We start from the raw sequence: 27,810 nt of genomic DNA on the forward strand, positions 1-27,810 counted from the left end.
GAGTTCCGCGGAGCTCCCCATTGTGCTCTCTCACGATGTCTAATGGCTACTGAGGTCTTTTATATCTAGCACCTGGCTGTAGGTGGCTGCACAATGCACGTAATATATATATATATATATATATATATATATATATATATGTGTGTGTGTGCGTGTGTGTGTGTGTGTGTGTGTGTGTGTGTGTTTTGCAGGATGTCCGGACGCTTTTGATCACTTAGTGTATTTTACGTGTGACATATAGTCACGTAAGAGACGTGCGACCATTATACAGATACGGAGACATCTTTTATACACTGCTGTTATGCTCGCTACAGAAAAATTTAGTCACTTTATGTTCGGATACTTAACTTTGTTAAAAGGTTTCGAGTAAACTCATCTTCAGAATATGAAAGCATATACATAAGTGTATGTTACTCCAGACCGTGTGTATCAAACTCCCTACATATTTTGATATTCTGAAGATGACTTTACTACATATTTGAGTTTCTGAGTATCAAGCGACTAAATTTTTCTCCAGTGACCATAACAGCATTGTACAAAAAGTACGCCTAATATAGTCAAGTATCCTACCTTGTTTTAACGTCTTAGACCTCACATTGAAGGCCTGAACCCAAACCCGATCTCTATACTCCGACGGAAAAAATGTCACAACACCAAAAATTAATTAATTTGGAGTAATGAAGTTTCTAGAATACATATGTTTAGGTAACATACGCAAATGATTAACATTGCAATACCACAGGGTGATAATTAGCGTGACATAACCCACTGGAAATGCTGGTACATTAATAACTGGTGTAACTGCTAGAATGAGGAATGTAAGCATGCACACGTGCATGAATTGCGTTGTGCAGGCGCCGGATGTCAGTTTTTGGGATGGAGTTCCATGCCTGTTGCACTTGGTCGGTCGATACTGTTAATGCGGGTTATGAATCACACTGGAGTTGTCGTGCAATGATATCCCGTCTGTGGTCGGTAGGAGACATATCTGTTGATCCAGAAGCCTAAGGAGACATGTAGATATTCTGTACAACATGTTGGGTCACAACTGTGGTATGTAGGCGAGCATTATCCTGTTGGAAACGACCACCGCCCCCCTTGGTTGCTATTCATGGATGGCAGCACAAGAGATCGAATCATCAGACTGGCGCACGAATTTGCTTGGGATAATCACGACAGAGCTTCTCCTGTTGTACGATATCACATTGCAGACAATAGCTCCAGGTGTAGATCCTCTGTGTGTAGCACGCAGTCAGCTTGATTACAGGCCTTCAAATGGTCGCCTTGTAACCAACACCGGGCATCACTGGGTAGAACCAGCTTTCCTCAGAAAACACAACAGATCTGCCCTCCAACGAGTTCTCGCTTGAGACCACTGAAGTCGAAAATGGTGGTGGTTTGGGGGCAGTGAAATTCCCGCTACAGCTAGTCTGGCTCGGAGCTGCCCTTGAAGTAATCAGTTTGTAACAGTTAGTTGTGTCACTTGGTGCCAACTATTGCTCAAGCTGGGGCTGAACATGCAGTAGGGTGCCCCAGAGAGAAACGCTGAACACGATGGTCTTCCCTCTCGGTAGTGCTACGTGGCCGCCGGGTGTCTGGTCATCTTGAGACCGTACGGTCTCGTGACCACCGCAGCTAGTCATCATGTACAGTGGTTACATTCCAGCCAAGACTTTCTGTAATATCGCAGAAGGGAAATTCAGCTTCTCCTAGCCCTATTACGTGATGTTGTTCAAACTCATTGAGGTGCTGATAATGACCTTAAAGGTACCCGTCACTACCCTCAACTCATTACCCCAAATGTCAAATGTAACTAACGTTCATAACCGCTACAGCGTGTTTTTAAAGCAATGTTGATTTACATCCTCATTACAGCGGTACTAACGCCACTCTTACACGACTGGTGAGAGTTGTCAGTAGACATCATCTTTCAGATGCAGAAAGATGCCTACCAACTTTCGTTTATATCCTATAACATCATCCCTAGCTATTTTGATTCAAACTGTCATGGTTTCTGAGTAAATGCATTTCTTTTGATTTCTTATATGTATTTCTGTATTGCAACAAAAATATCTGCTTAACAGTCTAAAGGCCAATGGTATGTGCTGCGTGTCTTGTTTGTAAACAGACATGATCCATATGAGTAACGATATTTGGTACTGAGATCGGAAATGCTCACTTTAATCTTCACCCTCAAGCTTCCATCCACTACTGCTCGGTTCTGTCCTGTATTTGTTTTTCCGGTAGTGTTAGAGTTGGCAGTAATATATGCCGATATTTCTGCAGGGAGCTTTCAGCCACTTGTCGAGTCCACGCCACGTCGAGCTGCTGCACTATGCCAGGCAAAAGGAGGTCCGACGCGGTATTAGGAGGACTTCTGCCACATCAGTGTACAGCAACCTCTACAGTCTCGCAGATATTTTCCCTACAATTATTAGATTTACTCTTTCGTCTAACACTGTGGTATATAATAAAGCACATCACATACAAAATTGACCGATATCATGCTAATGCTCTCAAACATCGGCTGCCACCTTGACCTCTTCTGTGAAGAAGAGAGTCAGCCAGTGTATTACGGTGCGCTGTATCCACTTGAAACTACTCACTGAGGACTAGATCCCGCAGAGATGCCATTTAATCATTTTACATGAATGCCCACGACAGTAGCTCGCGAACAGCCGATCAGCTTCGCGTTTCCCGAGATGTCCGCTCCCAGGTGCCAGGCCACAGTAATCTGCTCATTGTCTAAGTCACTTATGTCAGTGGATTTCATCATTTTCGTCCGTAATCACCGGTAAAACGTTTACGCATTCGCCTGTGTTCAAATGTATGTGAATCCTATGAGATCAAACTGCTGAGGTCATCGGTCCCTAGACTTACACTCTACTCAAACTAACTTATGCTAAGAACAACACACACACCTATGGCCGAGTGACTCTAAGCTCCGGAGGGAGGGGCCGCTCAGTCCGTAACGTGGCGCCTCAAACCACGAGGCCACTCGGCGGGACCATTCGCCTGTGCCCTATTTATTTACATCCTTTACCACATCGCCTGCCCCCATGCCCACCTAGAGGCATTCAGTCTCACGGCGGGTCGTGGTTGTTTTGATGTGGCTCATCACTGTATATTGTATAAACTCTAGTGTTGCCAGGGTATCATTAACCAGATAGAAAAACAGTGTGATATCTGAAGCGATACACAGCTTTAGCTGTCACGTCGAACACTTCCTGTCTCTCTCGTCACTCTGGCACTAATCACCCACGCGTGTTTTGGCAGTTTCCTTGTTGTTAGTATGTGTATCAAACACACACATGGCTCTGAGCACTATGGGACCTAATACCTGAGGTCATCAGTCTGCTAGAACTTAGAACTACTTAAACCTAACTAACCTAAGGACATCACACACATCTATACCCGAGGCAGGATTCGAACCTGCGACCGTAGCGGTCGAGCGGTACCACACTGAAGCGCCTAGAACCGCTCGGCCGCACCGGCTGGCGTGTGTATCAAAAGGCTGCATTTGATTAGTAGAGTACAAATCGAAACAGTATTTTGTCGACGCCATTTCTGAAGTTGGCGTTCCAATTTTATCGATGTTTTCATCCATTAAAACATATAGATCTTAGAACTACATTTTTCCATGAGACATTTAAGTCTCTTCTTTATGTACGATAATGAGTCAAGCAGAAGAAATGAATTAAAATTCATACTGCTGCCGGGACTCGACGCTGAGTGTTGTTAAGTAGAAATGCCAACAATTACACTACCGCAGCAATATGCTTAATGGTTCTGCACGAACTACGTAAGCTGATTGTGCCCCCGAACACAGACCTCATATCTTCAGTTTATTTTCCCTTACATGGTTAGCATTTCCGCCTAGCAAGCAAGAAGACCCGGTTTCGAGTCCCGGTAGCAGCACAAATTTTAATTCATTTCTTCTGCTTCAGTCATTATCGTAATTAAAACATAGTATTTCTGATGATCCTAATTATTTGAATCAGCATACTTTGACTCGGTATTCAACTGAGATACTTCCTTTCTCACAACGTACTTTTGTAGTAAGGGTCAAGATATACTCTAAGAACATAAAGACAAGAAAGACACACCATGAAATAATTATCTCAATTGGGAGAAGTGGGACCGAAATCGGTAGATATGATGTGCACGTACAGACAAACAAAGGATCACAACTTTAGAAAAATCGGAAAACTTACTTCATGGGAAAGAGATTCACAAATAGGTAAAGTCAGTAACGCCTTGATCCATCTCTGGTCCTAATGCAAGCAATTTTTTCGTTTCCCATTGATTGATGGAGTTGTTAGATGTCCTCCTGAGGGATATCGAACTAAATTCTGTCCAATTGGTGTTAGATCGCGAATATCCCGTGCTGGTTGGAGGGCTGCGCTCCTGCCACCTACTTGGCCAAAGTAGTTTTTGGCAAGTACAAAGAAAAGCAGTGGAAACTCTAGCAGTGTGTGGACGGGCGTTGCCATGCCGTATTGTAAGCCCAGGATGCCTTATCACGAAGAGCAACAAAATGGGACATAGAATATCGTCGATTTGCCTCTGTGTTGTAAGGGTGAAAAAGCCAAGGCTTCCTGCTATGAAGTGGAAAGGGACCCCAGATCATCCCTCCACGTTGTCGGGCCGTATGGCGGGCGACGTTCAGGCTGGTATCCCACCGCTGTCTGGCCGTCTCTAGACACGTCTTCGGCCTGGAATCTTATTGGAGAAGATTTGTCCTCAGTGGTGGGTCCCGCTTCGAACTGAGCCCCGTTTACCAGTGAAGACGTTCCTGGAGAGGCCCCTGACAGCAGTGGGATACCAATCTCACTTTGCCCGCCAGATGACCCGACGACTTGGATCGACGGATTGGAGTGCAATTGCTTTTCATAGCAAGACGACTTTGGTTGTCATCCACGGTACTACGTCGACGATGTTTTACGTCTCGTTTCCTAGCAAGCCATCCTAGGCTTACATTTCAGTAAGACAATGCCAAGCTGCACATGACGAGAGTCTTTACTGCTTGTCTGCGTACTTGCCAAACTCTCCCTTCGCCAGCAACGTTACCGGATCTCTCGCTAACTGTGCACGTTTGAGCGTGATTGACAGTGGGCTCCAAACAGCTCAGGATGTTGACAATCTACCGCGCCATTTTGACAGAATACGGTACGATATCCGTCAGGAGGACATACAGTAAGTCTGTCAATGACAAGCCCAATAGACGCTCACTTCAGGGCCGGACATGGAGCAAACATCATTGACTTGCTCAGTTCGAGAAGTGTTTTCTATTGAATAGATCAGACATTTTTTCTTATCTTCTTTTTTTAATTGTAACCCTTTGTTTGTGCATCATATCTGCCGTTTTCCGTCCCATTGGGATAATTCGTTCACGGTGCGTCTTAGAGGGTATGTTTTTAAGCAATGCTCTCGTATCAGGTCTGTACGCCCGCGTGGTAGCCCTCTAATGGTCGACATCGGTTCCCACGTGTCGCTGCATCAATAAACATCTTATCATCCACGTATTCTTCCCCGGGAGTGCATCCTTCATTGGGCCAAACAGACGATAGTCGGAAGGTGCGGGATCCGGTCTGTAGAATGGATGAGAAAGAGCTATCCGATGCAGTTACGTGAGCACCTGTGCAGGCTTGTGTGAGGCCTTGCGTTGCCCTGGAGAAGGAGAACTTCGCTTGCATTTTTGTAGTGACGAAACCACGCTTCAGTTTCCTAACGGTAGCAAAGTACACTTCCGAGTTGATCGTTGCACTATCAGCGAAGAAATCAAACTGAATAACACCTTCAGAGTCTCAGAAGAACGTCACCATGACTAATGGCTGAAGGTGCGGCTTTGAACATTTTCTTGGGGAGAGGTGGTATGGCGCGACTCCATGGATTGCCGTTTCGTCTCCGGTTCGAAATGATGAGCTCATGTTTCATAACCTATGACGATATTCGACAGAAAATTGTCACAATCAGCGACCCAGTACGCAAGGCATTCCGCACAGATGGTTCTTCGTTGCTCGTTATGGTCTTCTGTTACGCGGCATGGAACACAGGGGCACACAGCTTGGAATACACCAACTAGTGGCGATTGTGTCAGCACTACGAACAGAGATGTCCAGTTGAGCAGCTAGGTGTTTGATTGGGATTCTTCGATCACAGTGAGAGAGGGTGTAAGACCAGGATGTAGTCTCTCGCCCCTACTGTTCGGTCTATAAATCATGGACGAAAATAAATCAAAGATTCAACAGCGGGTTAAAATGCAAGGGGGAAGGATATCAGTGACAAGATACACTGATGACATTGCTATCCTCCGTGAAAGAAGAATAACAGGATGTGATGAATGGAATGAACAGTCCGATGAGCACCGAATACGGACTGAGAGTAAATCGAAAAAAGACGAACGTAATGGGAAGTAAAGAAATTCGAACAGCGGAAAACCTACTATCAGAATTGATCAACACGAAACAGGTGAAGTTAAGGAAGTCTGGTACCTTGGCAGCAAAACAACCATGATGGACGAAGCAGGGAGGACTTAAAAATAAGACTAGCAGAGCTGGAAAGAGCATACCGGTCCAAGGTAAGTATACTAGTAACAAACATAGGCCTTAATTTGAGGAAGATATTTCTGTAAATGTGTTTGTGAAGCACGGCACTATATGACAGTGAAACGTGGACCGTGAGAGAATCAGGACAGAGGAGAATTGAAGTACTTGAAATGTGGTGCTACAGAAGAATGTTTTAAAATCAGGTGAACTGATGAGATAGGGAATGACGAGGTTCTGTGCAGAGTCGTCAAAGTAATGAATGTAGGGATAAAACAGACAACAATACGGAACGGGATGATAAGTCATCTGTTAAGACTTCCTTGGTCCTACAGGAGCTGCAGACGGTGAAAACTTTAGGAGAAATCAGAGATTGGAATACATCTAGAAAATAATTGAGGACGCAGGTTGCCATTGTTACTCTGATATATCTGAGAAGAAGTTTGGCATAAGAGAAAAATTCATCGCATGCCGCATCAAACCATTCAGAAGACTGACGGCTAAAATGCACACAGATGGAAACAATCGCAACACAAAAAATTTTAATTAATGTAGAATCGTAAGATTTCGGAAATACATTTGTCTAGGTAAGTGATTAACATTGCTAGATTAAGGGGAGAAAATGAGAAATGCTGCACATTAATAGACGGTGAACTGGCAGACGTTGAATGCAGCGATGCAAACGTGCATGCGTTGTGTTGGTGCCGGATGTCAGTTTGTGGCATGGAGTTCCATGTCTGTTGCACTTGGTCGGTCGATACAGGGCCGCTTAATGCTGATTGGGGATGACGCTGGAGTTGTCCGATGATGTGCCATACCTGCTAAGGCAACAAGTCCACAATCTGTAGCACAAGTTGGGTTACAACAGTGGTATGTGGGAGAGCATCATCTTGTTGGAAAACACTCTTCGAATCCTGTTCGTGAATAACAGCTCATAAGATGTAATTACCAGACTAACGCACAAATTTTCAGTCAGGTGAATGAGATAACCACGACAGTACTTCTGGTGATGCATTAAATCATACCCCAGGTCCAGTATGTCTACCACACAGACAGGTTGGTTGCTGGTCCACCACGGCCCTACTTTTAACCACCACAGGGCTATCACTGGCACCGAGGCAAAAGCAGCTTTCATTACAAAACATAACACTCCTTCAACTGGCCCACCAATGAGCTCTCACTTGACACTACTGAAATCGCAAATGGCGGTGGTTTGAGTTGAGTGGACTGCACCACATAAGGCGTCTGGGCCGAAGCTGTCCTTGAAGTAATCGATTTCTAGCAGGTCGTTGTGTCAATGCCGAGCCAACTACTGCTCAGATTGCTGCTGCAGATGTAGCACGAGGTTCCAGAGCCATACGTCGAAGACGATGGTGTTCCCTCTCGTTAGTGGTGTGTGGCCATTTGGGACCCGGTCTTCTTGTGACCATTCGCTCCCGAGACCACAACTGCAGTCAGACATGTACAGCGGCTGCATTCGTGCCAAAGCCTTTCTGCAATATTGCAGAAGGAACATCCAGATTCTCCTAGACCTGTGACAAGACCTCGTAGAAACTCAGTGAGGAATTGGTAACGGCGTCTTTGGTAATGTCGTCTTTGTTCCATAAAGACCTTGTTGACCAAAATCAACTCACCATGCCCTATCTCAAAAGTCACTAAATCTCACGTCCTTCACAGTGTGTATTTAAAGCAATCCTGACAGCATGCTCATAGTGGGGCTACTAGCGCTACACTTTAGCGAATGGCATGTGAATAGAGATAATCTTTCAGATGCGGAAACATGCCTCCCAACTTTTGCTTACATCCGTCAGTGTAGCCTGTATATAGTCGAAAATGAGCGTTCTGAAGGACCAGATAGTGTTGCACGGACGTACTGACCTCAACATCTTTCAATCCAGCACACTCACCGATCAACGTCAGGTGCATTATACTCCTTCCCCAGATGCTTATTTTCAGAGGTGCATTCGCTGATGCCTTCTTTGTTATGGATGAAATTGACGACGGCATCGAAATGGACAGTTGGAGTAGCTTTTGAAACGAGAGACCAGCCCTTTTCCCCGTCCTAGGTCCCATACAGCGCATGCGGGATGTGCTGGGGATCTACGTGCACCAACCACAGTCCAACAGCTGTCGAACGCACTGATCTAGGAATAGAACGCCCTACCAGAATAACTCCTTACCAACTTTGCTAGCATGGGAGTACGTTGCAGAGCATGCAATGTCATCTGAGGTGACCACTCACCATATTAAGAACCATGTACCGCCTTTTGTAATGTCCATAGGCAATTATAATTTCAGTTGGCTTCAGTGTAGTTGCTGTCAAAGTGCTATTTTTCTTCATCTCATTTCATATTTCTTTACCTGCCTTCTGCAATATATTGTAGCAGTGCTTTCAGCATATCGTCCCAGTCTCAGGGAGCTGTATTTGTTGGCACAAAAGTATCATGTGGAAGTTAGTTTAGCACACCAGTGCGTGTGCAAATGCAAGCTGAAATTTTTAACTTGCCACAGAAAGATAATGTGAATTGAGAAGGATGCATAGATATTACATCATATATTGTCGAGGAGTGCTTACGTAAGTTGCTTATAATGCAGAAAAATTTTGCATGAAATAAGAATAGTCTGATAAATGTCTCAGAACACACTAAAGGCTGATTGCTATTAAGACCCAGTCTGTACCACCATCCACGAATGGCAGGAATTGCGGCAAAAAATATTCGTGCACATGCAGCAGCTGTCTCAGAGAGAAGTGCGCTGTCTCTGTAACACTACCTTACTAACAGGACGTTGTTTGCAAGTATTACGTTTCTGTTTAGCAGGCACTAAGGATCTCAGCATTATCACCATGCTGCGCTGTATCGATTTGGCATGATTTAACATACGTTCTGAAGATTTTTGTTGATACCGAAACGCATTAAAACATAGATGTACACTCAAGAAACAATTTCTGTCTCAACTGTCCACAGAGTGCCCTACAGAAGTGTCCAGCTGGCTTCTAAATCAGCGGTTCAATACGTACAACGATATTCAGTATTAAATGGACAGTGTGGAGGTATATCACCGTAGAATAAGTTTTATTTTGTATGTAGCCACTCTCAAGCTCATAGTGTCCATTGTTTCATATTTCGAGAAAAAGCCCTTTTACAGGCAAGTAATCACAGTACAGGTATCCACAACACATACTGATTCGGTGAGCAGAGGTTTTGAAAGCAAACAGAGAGCAAATTGCTTCCTTATTTCCTTGTACATTCTATATAGATACTCCTCTATCTCTTTCTCTGCCTCAGTTGTGCTGTTTAGAGACGTAGATGGAACATGTATAAAAAATCTGGAGGTATCAGTTTTCTATAAGGGCTTTATCTTGTCTACAGGCTGTCCTCTTCATTGTGGAGGGAGGCACTTTACGTGAGCTGGTGCAGCTAATGTACAACATGCGGACCCATTACGGTGCCGACGAAGGCAGTGAAAACATCCGCAGCTGCTACCAGGACAACGTAGACCGCATGTATCGTTACTTCCAGGTTAGTGTTGCAATCCAGCGTGGAACCCGACAGAAACGCAAGTGATTTTTAATTATATAGAAATTTGTAGACTATGTTTTTCCATTAGCGAACATACTCACCAAAATATGTCAATGGAAAGTTTTTTAATACAACGGTCGTACTTAAAAGTAGAGAATTAAAAGAGAAGTAGACTTCTCAAGATAACAGAATTGAATGTGAAATTTCTAAAAATTAGTATGACAGTAAAGTGATGGTTGAAGTATACTTGCCGGCCGCTGGTGGCCGAGCGGTTCTGGCGCTACAGTCTGGAACCGCGCGACCGCTACGGTCGCAGGTTCGAATCCTGCCTCGGGCATGGATGCGTGTATTGTCCTTAAGTTAGTTAGGTTTAAGTAGTTCTAAGTTCTAGGGGACTTATGACCTCAGCAGTTGAGTCACATAGTGCTCAGAGCCATTTGAACCATTTCTTTTGAAGTATACTTCTCTTCCCTGGACATGGCCTTTGACTGTCATATGGTTTGCCCGTCGTGAGCATGAAGTACCTGAAGAACTAATTGAATGAGTCCAACTGCTGTAACACAGTCCTAAAATACGTTCTATGCTGCTTCTGTGTTATCAGTGACTTTCGCGTTTCTGTTGGTGCACATTAAGGATTTGCCATTTTTGTTTTGTTCATGAGAATAATGAGCACAGTCATGGAAGATCTTCAGAAATTAGCAGCTTTATCACTGATGTATGCTCATGACGTTTTTCTGCGCACAATAAGGATTTCTAACAAGTCCAAGCATGAAACAACCGTCCTAAACAGTACCGACTACTCCTCAGTGTAAAGGAGTACCTGTCAACAGATAGAATTAATACGGACACTATGAAGATCGATGGTATGGATGTTTAAGGAGAAACATCTTCAAGTAAATTGGCTCCAAAATTGCTCCCGACAGCTCACTTGTTTCTGAAATCATAGACCGCAACAGCAATGCATGGCTTAAATGGTGGACAATGACTGGTGTGCCTTGTAATACCGGAACGACCCAAGTCGAAAATACAGCTTCTTCCACTTACCACGTACGGTGAAGAATGCTGGCCCACAAGAAAAGGATCAGAGTAACTATTTACTGTAGTGGAAACCTAAATACTTTGGTGGGCATGTGCGTTTACATTTCACGATCATGTGGGCAAAAATAAAATTTTGAGGCATTATGGACTGGCACCTGTCGTTGAGAAGCAGAGGGAAAGCCATCTACGGTGTAATTGATACGTACTTTCAGCAGATCAAGAAACAAAGGCATGACGCAGGTTTTCGTAGGATGTCGATGGTAAACGACCAGTTGGGAGACCGAGGCCACATGGTCCTCGTGGACCATGCGTAAGGTTGCGCCCGGTGCTGACGGATAGCTAAAAGGGCAAACAATGAGGATTAGGAAGACGGAGAAGAAAAGAGGATAAAATGAACCATCAGTATGTAACACCTCCGATTTATGTATCCCGCTCGATCGGGATCTGAATAGCTGCCCAAATAAATATTAATTAATGTGACCGTGTACCTAATGGGACTGGCAATCGGATTTGACTGCTACGGAGTTGTTACATTCCATTTTGTCCTTCTCAATGCTGTAATAATGAAATGTCTGGTGACAAGAAGAACGCCAACACAGCTTCACTAATCAAGAACTATATTCGTCTTAAAAACACAAGAAAAAGGAGACAGCCACTGCCTTCGTCATACATAATTAATTACGGCTAATCTCAGCACAGGACTCTTCGTTATTCATTATTGTCACACGCAAATTCAATCACTGCAATCCAACACTGCAATCCAACACTGCAATCCAAATGATGCCGGCGCGGTAGACGCGAAACCAAAAATATCGGCACAGAAATATCACTGATCACTCTAGTAATTATACTTCTTCACTTTCCCGTATTATTTTAACACAAAGGGGTTAAACCGCGGCGATGGCCACTCCCTTTGTCGGTCAGCCTTGTATTAAAATCAACAGGCCTCCACACAGCTCGGCCCGCAACCTGGGAACTGACTGAACTCACACTCGCTCTCACAACCCGACACTATCGATTGTTTGCCCCGTCGACCTGTGACGAGTGCAAACTTATAGTAAGGGCCTACGGACCCCTTACAAGTAGCAGTGCACAGGTACATTATAATTCGCGGTCCAAGAAGTTTCGGTATTGCAGCCATACACGGCGGAGAACCATTCAGCCGTCTTCAGGTGATTATTTTGCACTGGAGACGGGTAACTCTCCTCACTAACTTTCTATCAGAAATGGGCGAGGAGGCGCATGAGCAAAAGCAGCCGCTTAATGGGTGACCTCTGTCGAGTTTCGCGCCCCTGCCCATTTATGGCGGGCTGGCGAAAGCGCAATAGTGATGCTATATACATGCTCTCTGTCGGAATGTGAACTCGCGGAGTTGAAATTCAGATGCCAAAATTAATCAAATTGTCACTAGACGTGTCATCTGCGGTAACACGTTTCGTTTCTGAAGACATTAAAAAAAATCAACTGGTCCACGGCTTATAATGGTGAAAGTTGCCATCACGATTAACAAGGTCTTGCACTAATCTGATTTCCAATGATTCCTTAATAACTGAACCCCAGAAGGATCTCGTAGAGGCTAAGATTTCCATGACAGAATATTCCACAGTAGGTACTGTGGAGGTATAATGCTCGGCTATAACTAGCTTAATGGGCTGCGAAAGTGGTGATCAAGTTCAACACATCATTCATGCTCTGTGCGCGTTATAGGACCAATGTTTGCTCTCCCACTCTGGAAAGGTATTCTGTAGATTCCAATCGCAGAACATTCTTTGCCAAACCGAGAAGAGAACAGGTCTTGTGGATGGGCGGATGATTGCTTTAAAATAATGTTTCCTTAAGATTCTGCCTAATTTTGACGAAATATTCGGTGTTAGCGTTTCTTCTTTCTGAAACCTGTGCTAATCTAATGTGGAGAATGTCTTATATTTGAACACTGATTGCAGCGTTCCAGCTCCTTTACAAGGCTGTTTCCATCAGACAAATAGCCCATGTCGTGCCGTAGATGGAGCGAGCTATATTCGGAGTGGGTGCGAAACACAACACAGGTCGCTCATGTAGTGGCTTCAAAAAAATGTTCAAATGTGTGTGAAATCTTATGGGACTTAACTGCTAAGGTCATCAGTCCATAAGCTTACACACTACTTAAACTAAATTATCCTACGGACAAACACACACACCCATGCCCGAGGGAGGACTCGAACCTCCACCGGGACCGTAGTGGCTTCCTTTGCGCATGTGCGTCTTATCCTGAAACATCGGGAAAACTTCAAGAATCACAATAATTGGTTTTATTTGCACAAAAACTACCAATAGCTATTATCAACAAAATTTGTTAATACATTACTCTGAACTGATTTCACCTTTTAAAATCAAAAGTTACAAAAAAAGTCTTCATAACAATATTAGGACCACTTTCGCAGGAGTAATGTTTTACTAAAATCATAAGGAACACTGAAATGCGGATTTTTATTCACGTAGATAAGTAATTCACAATACCAGGTAGTAGCTTCCGGTGAATTAAGGTCTTTACCAGCGTGTGACTTTCACACTCATTGCAAGTCAGGATAGCGCCTGCAGGTGGTAGCTGTTGCGAATTTCATGACTACAGCCACGTTAGACTGGGACCAGTGTCTGTCAACAACGATTGTAAATTAATATTACAGAGCGCTACAAGTTGCATGTAACTTTTTTTTTATTTTACATGTTTCGACCAACGCGAGCATTTTCACAAATTACGTTGCCGAGTGCCACTCGTTACAAATACCGGGCTGTGCTTAGGGCCGCCGTCATATATAAAATGGAATTATTTGTAAAGAGCGACCCTCGGCCAAGTAATTTCTGGAGATGATCGCGTTGATCGAGCGAAACATGTAAAATAAAGAAAAAGTCACTTGTTTCTTATGGCTGCTCTATAGTTTTAATTTCTAAAGGTCACTGTTACGCTGCAGCATATGCCTGATCTCATTATCAGTGAATCTAATTGACAATCATCACTTACGCTTACGACCAAACTGTTAAGTATTCTGCAATAGAATTATTACAGCTTTATTACAGCTGTACTTCGCCCTGAGAGTTAATAAAAATTCACCGTAAAGTTTTCTTAGTATTGTTAGGTTAGCTTTGTTAGCAAAAGTCGTTACGCTGAGATAAGACATAATGTTTCTCTGTATACAGTTTCTAAAGAAATATTCCCTCTAAAGTACGTACCCACTAAACTGCAACAGTTTGTTCTGCACACGCTACAGAAACTATGACCAACCTGCCGGAAAACAGCTCTACTAAGGCTGTCACGCAATCATAATTTTATAATATTGTTTTTGTTCTGACTGCCATCCGTTAAAGATTCTTGAAGTTTGATGCGTAACTGTATGTGCCTTATATAGTTCTTTCTCTCATCTTGAATAGTAACCGCTAGACTGATCTTGAAAATAATGTATTTGTTTGAATTTGTCAAATTAGAGAAGCGTTCGCTACAGTTGTGGTCGAATTGTAGTTACAATCAGGACTAATAAAAAGAGCAAATTACTTACATGGTGAATTATGGCATTAAAGTTGCATTAGGACGGGACCGCACATTGTTTGTCTAATAATAAATCACGCAATTAGTGTGTCGTCAGATAACCAGTGTGTATGGGGCCACGGTTCCTCAAGCGTTCCTAAGTTTTGTTTTAAAAACTATAAGAACCTCCAAGAGATATCCTAATGTTATAAAATATCGCTAATGGTCTAGACAACCCAGACAAAAATTAAAAATACCTACCATGAATCCGGAACAGATGACAGTTGGCCGAAGTAAGTGGTTAACTATTACATATAAGGCCACGAACCATCGAGAGTCCCTAAAATTAATGAAAATGTGTGAAATATCAAAGACAATCCACATAGTAATAGAAGCAGGACGATGACTGATATGGAAATCTGTGTGAATCTGGAGTACCATAAGTAAAGCAGGCACACTTGAAGAACTGTGGGCTCATATTTTCCGGATATCTGATGGTCCGCTAATTGCTTCATTTATTCATAGACCAGTAATATTCGGTCGCGTCCATGTTGTGACTTCCATATCATGATTCACTAAGTAACTAATTTACTTTATTTCTCAATGTTGATTGTAACAATAATTCGACCACAATTTTACCTAACGATTTTTCCTGATTTAACACATTTAACTGGATGATTTAGTTTGTAGACTACCAAACACGTCGTTACATAAGTTATTTCCAAGAGAATCCAAGCGGCTATTATTCAAGATGTCTGTATATGGGTACGGTTGTACCTCATAGAATATGATGTCTGATAATTTCCGTGTCGTAGGAGGTTTGGGACACAGTCTCTGATTCATATCACAGATGGAATGAAACAGGAATCAGAACGCCTTACAGCTGTAGTATTGTGGAATTTTGTTTACGGAAAGGCTGATGCAGCATCGTTATGAATTTCTTTGACTAAATACCGAAAGATAATTAAAACTCATTCGACACATTTTGCTTACTACTTTAATTTTCTGCATGAAATTTTCGTTGTTAAGTTGGGTGATGCAAATGAGAGAAGAAAAACATGTCTTTATTTGTGTATGAGCACTCCTATTGATTATTGGAGCCTTGGAGGTGACGAACGACTAGATGTAGGAAAAACGTAAGGATAACTCATAGTTATCCCTCAGAATATAACAGTCGATACTAAGACGGGCACAAGCATACTTGAGCTGGGAGCAGTTATACGATTAAGAAATTGTGAAAAGAAATGTGACGTATGTGTCAACGGACAGGACCCTTATCGAGACAAGTGGATGATCCTTCTATCAACAGAGTAATGCCGTAGTCAGCGGGAGGCAGAAGCGAAGAAGCAACACTGGAGTGCAAAACATTTCGAGAGGTTTCAATTGATGCATAAAAGATTGACGATAATAATCAAAGACAGGCAGTCATCAAGGAAGACAATGCTAAGACAGAAAATTCATATCCGAACAATGTTATAAGAATACATGTAAGTGTAGGAAAATGTATGTAGAGAAACGATCAGGATCTTTTATGGCAGTACAAGGGAAGCAATCTGAAGAACGACCAATAGATGACATATAAAAACTGTCACAGAAGAAGTCGGTCCGTACAGCAATCGACTCATGCAAAATCTAGGTTGACGACCTAAGATGCCGTGATGAGAAGGGACCGGAAATTACAACCAGGCTGCAGCAGTCACAGACTATGCGTGGTCGCCACCGATGATTGTGATCAGAGCGATAACAGCAGACAAGTTCAGAAGCTTTTGATGTGACACTGGAAAGCAGGTCCATACACTCGCTCAGAGTCAAATGACTGAGCTAAATTATTTGTAATAATTATGTCATCTCGGGGAAGATCAGTTTGGATTCCGTAGAAATGTTGGAACACGTGAGGCAATACTGACCTTACGACTTATCTTAGAAGAAAGGCCCACGTACGTTTCTAGCATTTGCAGATTTAGAGAAAGCTTTTGACAATGTTAACTGGAATACTCTCTTTCAAATTCTAAAGTTGGCTGGGGTAAAATACAAGGAGCGAAATGCTATTTACAATTTGTACAGAAACCATATAGCAGTTATAAGAGTAGAGGGGCATGAAAGGGAAGCAGTGGTTGGGAAGGGAGTGAGACAGGGTTGTAGCCTCTCCCCGATGTTATTCAATCTGTATATTGAGCAAGCAGTAAAGGAAACAAAAGAACAGTTCGGAGTAGGAATTAAAATCCATGGAGAAGAAATAAAAACTTTGAGATTCGCCGATGACATTGTAATTCTGTCAGAGACAGCAAAGGACTTGGAAGAGCAGTTGAACGGAATGGACAGTGTCTTCAAAGGAGGATATAAGATGAACATCAACAAAAGCAAAACGAGAATAATGAAATGTAGCCCAATTAAGTCGGGTGATGCTGAGGGAATTAGATTAGCAAATGAGACACTTAAAGTAGTAAAGGAGTTTTGCTATTGGGGGGGCAAAATAACTGATGATGGTCGAAGTAGAGAGGATATAAAATGTAGACTGACAATGGCAACGAAAGCGTTTCTGAAGAAGAGAAATTTGTTAACATTGAGTATAGATTTAAGTGTCAGGAAGTCGTCTCTGAAGGTATTTGTATGGAGTGTAGCCATGTATGGAAGTGAAACATGGACGATAAATAGTTTGGACTAGAAGAGAATAGAAGCTTTCGAAAAGTGGTGCTACAGAAGAATGCTGAAGTTTAGATGGGTAGATCACATAACTAATGAGGAGGTTTTGAATAGAACTGGGGAGGAGTTTGTGGCACAACTTGACTAGAAGAAGGGACCGGTTGCTAGGAGATGTTCTGAGGCATCAAGGAATCACAAATGTAGCATTGGAGGGCAGCGTGGAGGGTAAAAATCATAGAGGGAGACCAAGAGATGAGTACACTAAGCAGATTCAGAAGGATGTAGGTTGCAGTATGTACTGAGAGATGAAGAAGCTTGCACAGGATAGAGTAGCATTGAGAACTGAATCAAACTAGTCTCACGACTGAAGACCACAACAACAACAACAATTATGTCACGTGAAGTTCTTCAACATGTGTGAATTACAATCTTGCTTGAATGATTATATATTACTTCGGAAGACAATACTGTCCTCAGGTAAACATAGAGTTCAAAATTCCAGCTATGTTACTAGGTACACTCTGTTTCACAGAAGCAGCAACAACAGTCTTCGGTAGACAAAACAATTTTGGCATTTGTTCCCAAAGTATATGGATAGTTTTTCTACGATGCTCAGAAGAAGCAAGGGAACCAATTGAGCTTCAGTCGACATAACAATGTCCTCGGCGCAAAACTCAACTTAAGTGCTAAATGCCATTAGTAGAGCATTAGCTGATAAATTGTATTTTGTTAGTTATTATTAAACTATCTAAATGATTCAGAACATTCTTTCCGACATGTCTTTCAAAATCACGATTCTTATATGTCTCAAATTATCATACGTAACTGTAATGACGAAATGAATGGGGACATACAGATCCTACCTGGGTATTAATTTTTGTAGTCATTTGTGGAGGGAAAAAAGTTGATTTTGAAACGAGATTGGATGCCAGAAATTGATCGCGCTGCCCTTTCTCTGATGGAGGCATGTAGTGTGGGAGGAAGGAATGTAATGTGAAAGCTAATCAGCACTGAACCGTCATGAAAACAACGGAGAACTCATAATGGTAAAAGCTACTAGATGTAAAATGGAAATGAGCGTTTGGCGTCATTGGCCGAGAGGCCCCTGGCGGGACAGGTCCGGCCGCCTTCGTACAGGTCTTAAACATTCGACGCCACATTGGGCGACCTGCGCGCCGGATGCGAATGAAATGATTATGAAGACAACGCAACGCCCAGTCGCCGATCGGAGAAAATCCCCGACCCAGCAGGGAATCGAACTCGGGCCCGTTGGAGAGCAATCCGTCACGCCGGCCACTCAGCTATCGGGTCGGACTAAAGCTACTAGTTAATCAGATTGAGAACATCAATAACGAACTTTTCACTCTGCAGTGAAGCGTGAACTGTCATGGTAACTTCTGTTGGATTACAGTAAATGGACGCAAGGTCCTTGACCATCTTACAACTTTGACTTAAAATTACCAAATAATCAGCAACCAGTAGCAAAATCCTGCGAGTTCTCGATTCACCCTTTCGAGCCTGTGTTAATTTTCCCATGTATGAAATGTGCCAGCTGTTTATTTCTGCATTTGGTCTTGTTTGTTTAATACGTTTGTTTCGTTCGTGTCCGTAATTTTCTTATCTCAACTTAGTTTACTTTACATGTGCATGCAGCAATGTGGCGCCATCTGCCGGAAAAACGCTAGATGGATGCCAACACCGTTTTACGTTTTGGCATTATGATTAACTTCTGCTCTTCGATAATATGATAAATAACTTTAAAATTTTTTAAAAAGTTTTTGAAAACTTCGTCTATGGTGTGTTTCTCACCTATGTTTGTTCCTTTTTTTACCAATTTGTACAATCGCTTTCACATTGGACTCGCATTCGGGAGGACTACGGTTCAATCCCGTCTCCGGCCATCCTGATTTAGGTTTTCCGTGATTTCCCTACATCGTTTCAGGCAAGTGCCGGGATGGTTCCTTTGAAAGGGCACGGCCGATTTCCTTCCCAATCCTTCCCTAACCCGAGCTTGCGCTCCGTCTCTAATGACCTCGTTGTCGACGGGACGTTAAACACTAACCACCACCATCACAATCGCTTTTTGGCGTATATAACTGTACTATATGGTTGACTAAATCTTTATCAATATATCCATTTTTTGTAAATATTTCAGTATTTTATCATTATATTTTACCTCACTTTGTATGTCATTTCTTCTTTTTATTTTTATTTTAGCTGTATCTTTTCGCATAGAGTGCAGTTTGGCTTGCAGCGCCCCTCTTATGGTTTCTCGTTGTCATAGTCAATTGTCGATGTATCACTTTATGTTTGACCTCTGCTTAAGACAGTGTTACTACTCAGGGCACATATTCGTTGAAAGGTAAATTTTTATGTGCATTTTAAATGGTTTAATGCGTCTGTATACCTTTAATTGGTTTTACGTTGCTTTATGTACATTTATTCATTTGGTTAATGTTATTAATTATTTTTATTTTTATTCCGGTATTTGTAGCATCGATGATGGCTGTTAATCAGTTGAAATCGATTTCCGAAAGTAAATAAAGAAAACATGATATTGCGACTGGTTGCTGCTTATTTGGTAATTTCATGGTTTACGGTCGCTGCACAACTTGGAAACCACATGGAGCCCACCATTCAGAAGCATTCCCTGGATCAATGACAACAGCATCTTTTATATCAATTAACATACAACATCCAGAATGAGATTTTCACTCTGCCGTGGAGTGTGCGCTGATATGAAACTTCCTGGCAGATTAAAACTGTGTGCCCGACCGAGACTCGAACTCGGGACCTTTGCCTTTCGCGGGCAAGTGCTTTACCAACTGAGCTACCGAAGCACGACTCACGCCCAGTACTCACAGCTTTACTTCTGTCAGTACCTCGTCTCCTACCTTCCAAACTTTACAGAAGCTCTCCTGCGAACCTGCAGAGAGCTTCTGTAAAGTTTGGAAGGTAGAAGACGAGGTACTGGCAGAAGTAAAGCTGTGAGTACTGGGCGTGAGTCGTGCTTCGGTAGCTCAGTTGGTAGAGCACTTGCCCGCGAAAGGCAAAGGTCCCGAGTTCGAGTCTCGGTCGGGCACACAGATTTAATCTGCCAGGAAGTTTCAACATACGACATGTCTCCTACACCTTGTGGCAGACAGGATACATGCATTCTCCCTTGTGTTGCAGGTAATGGCCCTGCTCCCGACGCTCTACTGGATATGCTCTCCACTGGTGTTCGGCGCTGAGACGAGTGCCGCGCTGGACGCGCAAGACAACCAGCGCCAGCTTCCCCTACCCTTCTGGCTCCCTTCTGGCGTCAACTCGTCGCCCACGTATCAACTGTTATACGTAATCCAAGCCTTCAGTCTCACTGTCACAGTAGAATCGGCAATATGTTTGGATGTATTCTTCATTCGCCTCATGATGATGGTTGCAGCTGAGCTTCAAGTCTTAAACGAGAACATTTCAGCTATCGACTGTGATCAGGCTAATGGACGTGAGGACCAAGAATACGATTCACTGATACCCCGTGACGACCGTGCCCCTCAATTTACAGAGAAATATCCAGAGAATTTTTCAGACGACGAAATATTTTCACGGCTGTTGAAGAACATTCATCATCATCAGACGATTCTCAGGTTGGTAAATGAATTTAATAATTATTGTATGTAATGCAGTATACACCTGTTGCAACTGTTGCGTACTGTTTTATTAAAGAAGACAGCATTTCCCTAACAACGTTGATCGGGAGAAGTACTGATCACGATGCGAAAAGAGCACACCAATGGCTCTGGAACGTTTTAGATGGTGTATGACTGGTACCAGCTGGTTATGTCACCGTTCACCGCTGACCCAAATCATGACAGTAAATTCGGGTGTACAGATTGATTCAGCTGCCACAAACGCTGTCGTCTTATGCAACGCGCAGTGTTATATCTGGCCATAAAAATCCACGCGCGAAATTTTCAGATTTTCTCGCTCGTTACAAGTAAACTGTTAGTGTTACGGAACAATAGAGCAGGACACTTTTTGTATGAAATTTAATATAGCTAAATTTTGTACTGGGATACGTTTTCGATAGAGGCCACGATTTTGGAATTATTGAATTATTCAAGAAAAACGTATAAAAGTGACCTTCAGACACAACTTCAACCTTCTCCCCCAACGTTCCCCCCCCCCCCCCCCCCCCCCCCGACCCCCGCAACTCATCCCTCACCAGTCAAGATTTCTAATATTTACTTCGGGACTCTCCCTCCTACCACCGTACAAAAATTTCCGACTACACTAACTACTGGCAATATTCGACCTTTCTGATTTCTATTGATTGGGCTATTAAGCCACCAGCATATTTTTTTGTTCCGTTAACATTATCAATTTAAACGTGCCCGTGACGGTAACGAAAGGAAAACGCCTTTTGTAAACTTCACCCTCACAAGCACAGTTTCGTATTCAGAAGACATCACGAATACAACGATAATTTTTATTTTATGCTGTTCAGGTTCACAAAATTGCTAGCTAAAATTTACACAAAGTAGATAAATACCTAAAAAGGTGGGCTACCTGGAATAGTTACGTAGTCAGCGGTAGGAAGGAGTGCCATGAACGACATATAAGAAATCCTGACCAGTGAGGGATGAGCATGTAGGCTGAGCTGCATCTGAAATTCAGTCTTGCAAGTTTTCTTGAATAACTCGAAAATCGTGGCCTCCAGAGAAAACGTATCCTAGTAAAAATATGACTGTTTCCTACACAAATGTCTCCGTTCAGTTTTTATGTAGTTTGCGCGTAGCGAGCGAGAGAGTGAAAACATCGTTCGTGGTGTTTGAAGGCCAGATAAAACATTTCGGGTTGCATAAAACAACAGCGGCATTGCAGCTGAATCAACTCGTATAGGCCAATCGGTCCTATAGAATCAGCGTAGTAAGGCCGACGTGAAAACGTGACAGAAAGGAGCTCCAGTGTATGTACATGCCAAGGGCCACACATTGAGTGAATCTGCCTGATTTTTTGTTGGGGTATTAACGTGGGCTCTCCGACTTGTCTGCAAGGAATGTTGCACGGATCGCATTTACGTAACACTGCTAATGAAGGGTAGCCAGACGAGTGTCATGCCATCTCAATAAGAAACGGTTTTCAGTGCCTCAGGAATTACTATCCGTCGATACGGGTCCTTCTTAACCGGTTTCGGGGTGAACATCATTAATGCAGCCACCAGCCAAATAACCAGGAGAGCTAGCCTGGTCCTGGTCAGTGAGAGGATAGAGTACACTCGACGCAGACTCCATAAGACGTCAAGAGAACTCATCTCGCTCCACCTGCAGCTGGCGTCGACGCTCTCTCCTGACTGGTGAAAGTCGATAGATGCAGTTTATCTGGTTTCAAGCCAGCAAGCAAGACATGGCAATGAGCCACCTGTAGACAAACTGCTAAATACGAGCGCCATACGGTGAAACTAGGGCAAGAAGAACCTCAGAGAACTGTGATTAACTGGAGAGAGAAAGTAATTGATAGTAACTTGTCTGTGCTAGGAAAGAGGTTAAATTTCTTACCGACATCGACGATTTTACCAGCAGCAGAACAGGCTGCTCTTGCACATCCACTGGATGCTTCAGAGGAAATACGATGTGAAATGTACCATACACTTAAGAGGGCATCTCCATCGAAGCCTAACATTTGAAAGCACTTAAATGGCTACGAGAAGATTCTGAGACAGTTATCCCCCCAGCTGACAAAGTGAATTCTACAGGCCGGCTACCATGTCACATTTATAAACAAAAATTGTACGCCCCACTAAAGGACGACAAATATAGGAGATCTGAAGATGTTCCTACCAACCGACTGACGAGGAAGATCATCGAGCTTCTCTAACATGCCTTCCTAGACAAGAAGAAGGTGAAGAAACTTAGTCCACGAGCAGCTTTACAACCTACACTGTACGGTCTACTTAAAGTTCACAAGCAAGAAATGCCTCTTCGTCTAATTGTTAGCAACATCTGCGCAGCAAAATGTGAGTTAGGGGAACACCTCACAGCGAAGCTCGCCCCTGCTGGCATTTGCCAGCACCATACGAATTTCGGTGTATTTCATTCAGCAGCTCCAGCAATTTCGACTGGGCCAATTAGACCTCATCGTGAGTTTCGACGAAGTGCATCACCTACAAGGATGGCTATAGGAGGCTCCCTAAGCGTCATAGAAGAAAAGTTTGAATAAGCGCTAACAAAACTGTTGGAATTCGTGCTAATGTCAGGTTACTTTCTGTTTGACGAAAATTATTACGAACAAACAGTGGCGAGGGTTAATATACCTGTGGAGACATTTGAAGAAGGAGCCCTGGAGTCGGCAGTCGACAAGCTCTTGCCCTTTTTTTGAATATGTAGACGACACGTTAGTAATCTGGCCATATGGACGACGTTACATACAAGACTTTCTGTAACACCTCAATTCGCTGCGCACTACACCAAATTCACGATGGAGAGTGGGAAACCACCAACTACCATTTCTGGATGTGCTCTTCAAACAAGGACCAGACAGTGTGCTAGGACACATCATCTAGCGTAAGTCGAGACATATGAATTTATACTAGGATGCCTCCAGCTGCTATGCCTTATCACAACGACAAGGTGTTCTAAGCACAGTGCTCAGAGGACGTGATATCTTGTACCGTCGCAGTCTGTCAGATGAGCTGCTGCACTTGCAGGTCATGTTGTGTACGAACGGTTACAGCCAGCGCAAGATAAAATGTGCCCTAAAGCCAAAGGAACAAAGACACGAAACACTGACGCCGAAGACAAAGCGGTTGCGACGGTGATTATTCCATACGTCGAGAACATATTAGCAACAATCGGAAAAGTACTCCGAAAACAAAGCGTCAAGTGCATGTTCCTCCCATATGCCAAGACGAAACCTTGTCACCATCAGTCGAGATAAAATAGGACTCCCTTACGTGTGTGGCAAAATTTTTGTAGGTCAGACTATACGGACAGTACATGAGAGAGGTACTGAGCATAAACGCCATTCAGACACGTTCAATCAACAAAGCCTTTTGTGGCAGAGCACTGCATCTCCCACGTATATACCATGAATTATGAAAACACCAAGTTGATGTAAAACCTCCTGAGACAGTATCTTCAAAGAGTCTGTAGAGATCCGACTGCATGAGAAATTAGTAAGTAAGGACAGGGATTTTAATTAAGCTAGACAAGAGTAAAGCGCAAGTCTACGTAGATGTCCGCTACCGCTACCGTTATGACAACTGAAGAGAAAGAGTGTAAGTAGGCTGTTTAGGTTTTTCTATTGGTAACGCCACCTCTGTATGAAAATCACTGGCTGTGCTGTGTGCAGTCTGTGGCTGCTTTGCATTGTTGTAATACTCGTCATTGTAGTGTTAGGCAGCTGGCTGTGAACAACGCGTAGCGTTGCGCAGTTGGAGGTGAGCCGCCAGCAGTGGTGGATGTGGGGAGAGAGATGGCGGAGATTTGTAATTTGCCATGAACTGCTATATTTATATATGATGATATCAAGGTAAATACATTGTTTGTTCCAATGAGTCTAACTTTTTAAGATTTTGTTCCACTGTGTCTAACTTTTGAAGCTTTTGCTGTGTTTGTCTCTGATTTTGTTCCATTGTGTCTAACTGTTGCTGTGTTTGTCTCTGATGTTGTTCCATTGTGTCTAACTTTTCAAGCTTTTGTCCCATTTGTTGCATTAATTGCAATAACAATGCACTGGTGTTTGGAACATGTTCCTCAGTGCTTTTCGACAGTGAAGTTGCACCGGCAACATTCACATTTTGACAAGTGGAAAATGTGTCTTGACTCATTTGAGAAAACGGTGGGAACCCAAAACCTGAGTCTACAGTATTTGCAATATTGTGTTCTGTCATTCCCGATTCCTGAGGCGAGCTGTTGCCGACCAATCGATCGATAACGCTTCCCTGTTCACTACCTGTTTCACTGTCTACACCATTGTTTGCCGCCCGCTCCATTTCCCTATGCGTAATTACCAAATTACTACTTTGAACATTAGTTAATTCATTACTCTGCGGCGCTAACACACTGCTTTCGTCTTCACTGTCATTTCTCAGTTTACTTTGGAGCCTAGTATTACGTTTTTCACACGCCATTAATGTCACAGTATTTCACACGATAACACAGAAAAGCGCAATTTGAAGAGCAAAATAAAATAACATAGCAATGGAAATAATGTCTACTTAATTGCCAGCGCAGCTGCGAAATACTTGGTGCAAATCTACATGCATGCCACAACTGTTTTACTGTACAACAATGAAAAACTACAACTACAAAGGAAATTCTCTCTATAATTACGCGCTAGCAATAAACAATAGCTACACTAATTACACAAACTACAAGAAAACAATCAGAAGATTCCAGTGAGGTATCCTAGGCTAAGGGTCGACATATGAAACGTCCCCTTTGAACAATTATACACGACTGTCCTTAACCTGACACACAATATTTTTTTTTAGCGCAACGCAATCTGACTTTCAAAATTCCCTACAAAAGAATGGCCCTGACTAACATTAAACTATACCTTTCACAAATCACTTACCTCACAAAAATCTTCACTGCTCAAGCTACTGCAATACAGCGAGCGCCACTACTGCCAGCTAAATAAAAGATTCAAACTATGGAAGGCATTAACTACTGATAGGGATAGTTAGCAAATGAAAGATATTAGTAGAGAACAAACAATGTATTTACCTTGATATCATCATATATAAATATAGCAGTTCATGACAAATTACAAATCTCCGCCATCTCTCTCCCCACATCCAGCACTGCTGGCGGCTCACCTCCAACTGCGCAACGCTACGCGTTGTTCACAGCCAGCTGCCTAACACTACAATGACGAGAATTACAACAATGCAAAGCAGCCACAGACTGCACACAGCACAGCCAGTGATTTTCATACAGAGGTGGCGTTACCAATAGAAAAACCTAAACAGCCTACTTACATAGATTTTCTTGGAAATAAATAATGAGGTAAGAAATATGTGAAATAAATACAGAAAGCATGCTTGGATAGGATTTTTTTGGTGGAAACAAAGGATGAAATAAGAGGAAAGATATATGAAGTTTTGGGTTGGACTGCAGTACCACATGTTACACTGAAAACGAACCCTGTCCTTTCCTATTGGTGTTATCCCACTATATGTTTGTGTACCCTTGTGTATTTGTTTTCTTCCTGTCTCTGTGTACTGTTTCATAAAACTTTTTTCTCTTCTAATACTAAGTTACATTCACTATGATGAGGAATACTGTTATCCTCAAATATAATTGGCACTAACAATTATTTATAACATATTTATAACATTTATTAACATATTTATTAATTCTGTTCCAGATGTATCTGGCTGTTACAGACTGCAATGAATGTGTCCATCTTCATTCTCCTCTTTGTCAACATGGCGAACTTGTGTTTCAATATGTTTGTTACTGCAGGAGTAAGTATCTTTTTAATGTATCCATAGCGTTCATTTGACACTACAATAGTAAAGCCATAATCATAGTATTTTTTTTTTCAAAAGAAAGGGTTACATGTTATTTTAGCAAGTTAGTAGTGTGTCAGTCCAACATAATACCACATTGTGTTTTGAGATTCTTTTTTCGGAACACAGAAAAATGATGTGCTGCGTTGAATATGGAAGCTTGCTGTGGTTGATAAACTTACGGTGAGGTTATTATATGTGTTTATCCCATGGGAGTTTACGCTATGAGGTGTGTGTGTGTGTTTAATTTTCAGAATTGTCAATTTATATCAGCCACACGATGGTTGTGCCACAGCGTCATTGCAAGAATTCCTGGAAAATTTTACCATGGTGTAGTCTTTATCTGTTCTAGATTAGGAAATGGAACGAACGTTTGGACAAGCATGGGGATAACTTGTTGTGATCTGATTGTGCCACCATTGCCTTTGTGGAAATGGAAATGAGCGTTTGGCGTCATTGCCCGGGTGGTCCCTTGCGGGGCAGGTCCGGCCGACTTGGTGCAGGTCTTATTACATTCGACGCCACATTGGGCGACCTGCGTGCCGGATGGGGATGATGTGATGATGAAGACAGCACAACATCCAGTCGCTGAGCGGAGAAAATCCGCGACCCGGCCGGGAATCGAACCCCGGCCCATAGAACGGCAATCCGTCACGCTGACCACTCAACTATCGGGGCGAACATTGCCTCAGTTACTTGGTGTCATTATTTCTCGTATTTTTGGTCGGATGTATGGTTATCATCCCATTATATATTCTCCAACTGATATTTTACGTTTGAAAATGAAGAAGTAGTTCGTTAAAACCGCTAATGTAACCCATTCTTTTTAAAGAAAAATTTTATTTACTGTGACTATGGCTTCACTATTGTAGTGTCAAACATTTAAGTTGTATTTTAGTTAGACAGCTTGCGACAATCATGTCGGAATATAGAATATACACATTAACCAATTAACGTATAATTGCACACGTAAATATCGTAGTCATAACTTGGGGAAGACTCCTTGCATCAAGGATTTGTTAAGCATCCGTCAGACTGAAATGTGTTTCTAATAAGAGTGTGTCTTAC

The 27,810-nt window shown here is 42.6% G+C and overlaps 1 protein-coding gene across 1 annotated transcript in view; it reads left to right on the forward strand.

Annotated features, from left to right (window-relative positions):
• Positions 1 to 27,810, forward strand: part of LOC126457850 (odorant receptor 2a-like) — a 42,885-nt gene that overhangs the window by 1,581 nt on the left and 13,494 nt on the right. The window contains exons 2-4 of the mRNA XM_050094495.1: positions 9,917 to 10,066; positions 20,421 to 20,872; positions 26,598 to 26,697. Coding sequence (XP_049950452.1) covers positions 9,917 to 10,066; positions 20,421 to 20,872; positions 26,598 to 26,697 — 702 coding nt within the window. The remainder of the gene's footprint in view (positions 1 to 9,916; positions 10,067 to 20,420; positions 20,873 to 26,597; positions 26,698 to 27,810) is intronic.

Source organism: Schistocerca serialis, chromosome 1 (assembly GCF_023864345.2).
Source record: "Schistocerca serialis cubense isolate TAMUIC-IGC-003099 chromosome 1, iqSchSeri2.2, whole genome shotgun sequence".
Classification (NCBI taxonomy): Eukaryota; Metazoa; Arthropoda; class Insecta; order Orthoptera; family Acrididae; genus Schistocerca; species Schistocerca serialis.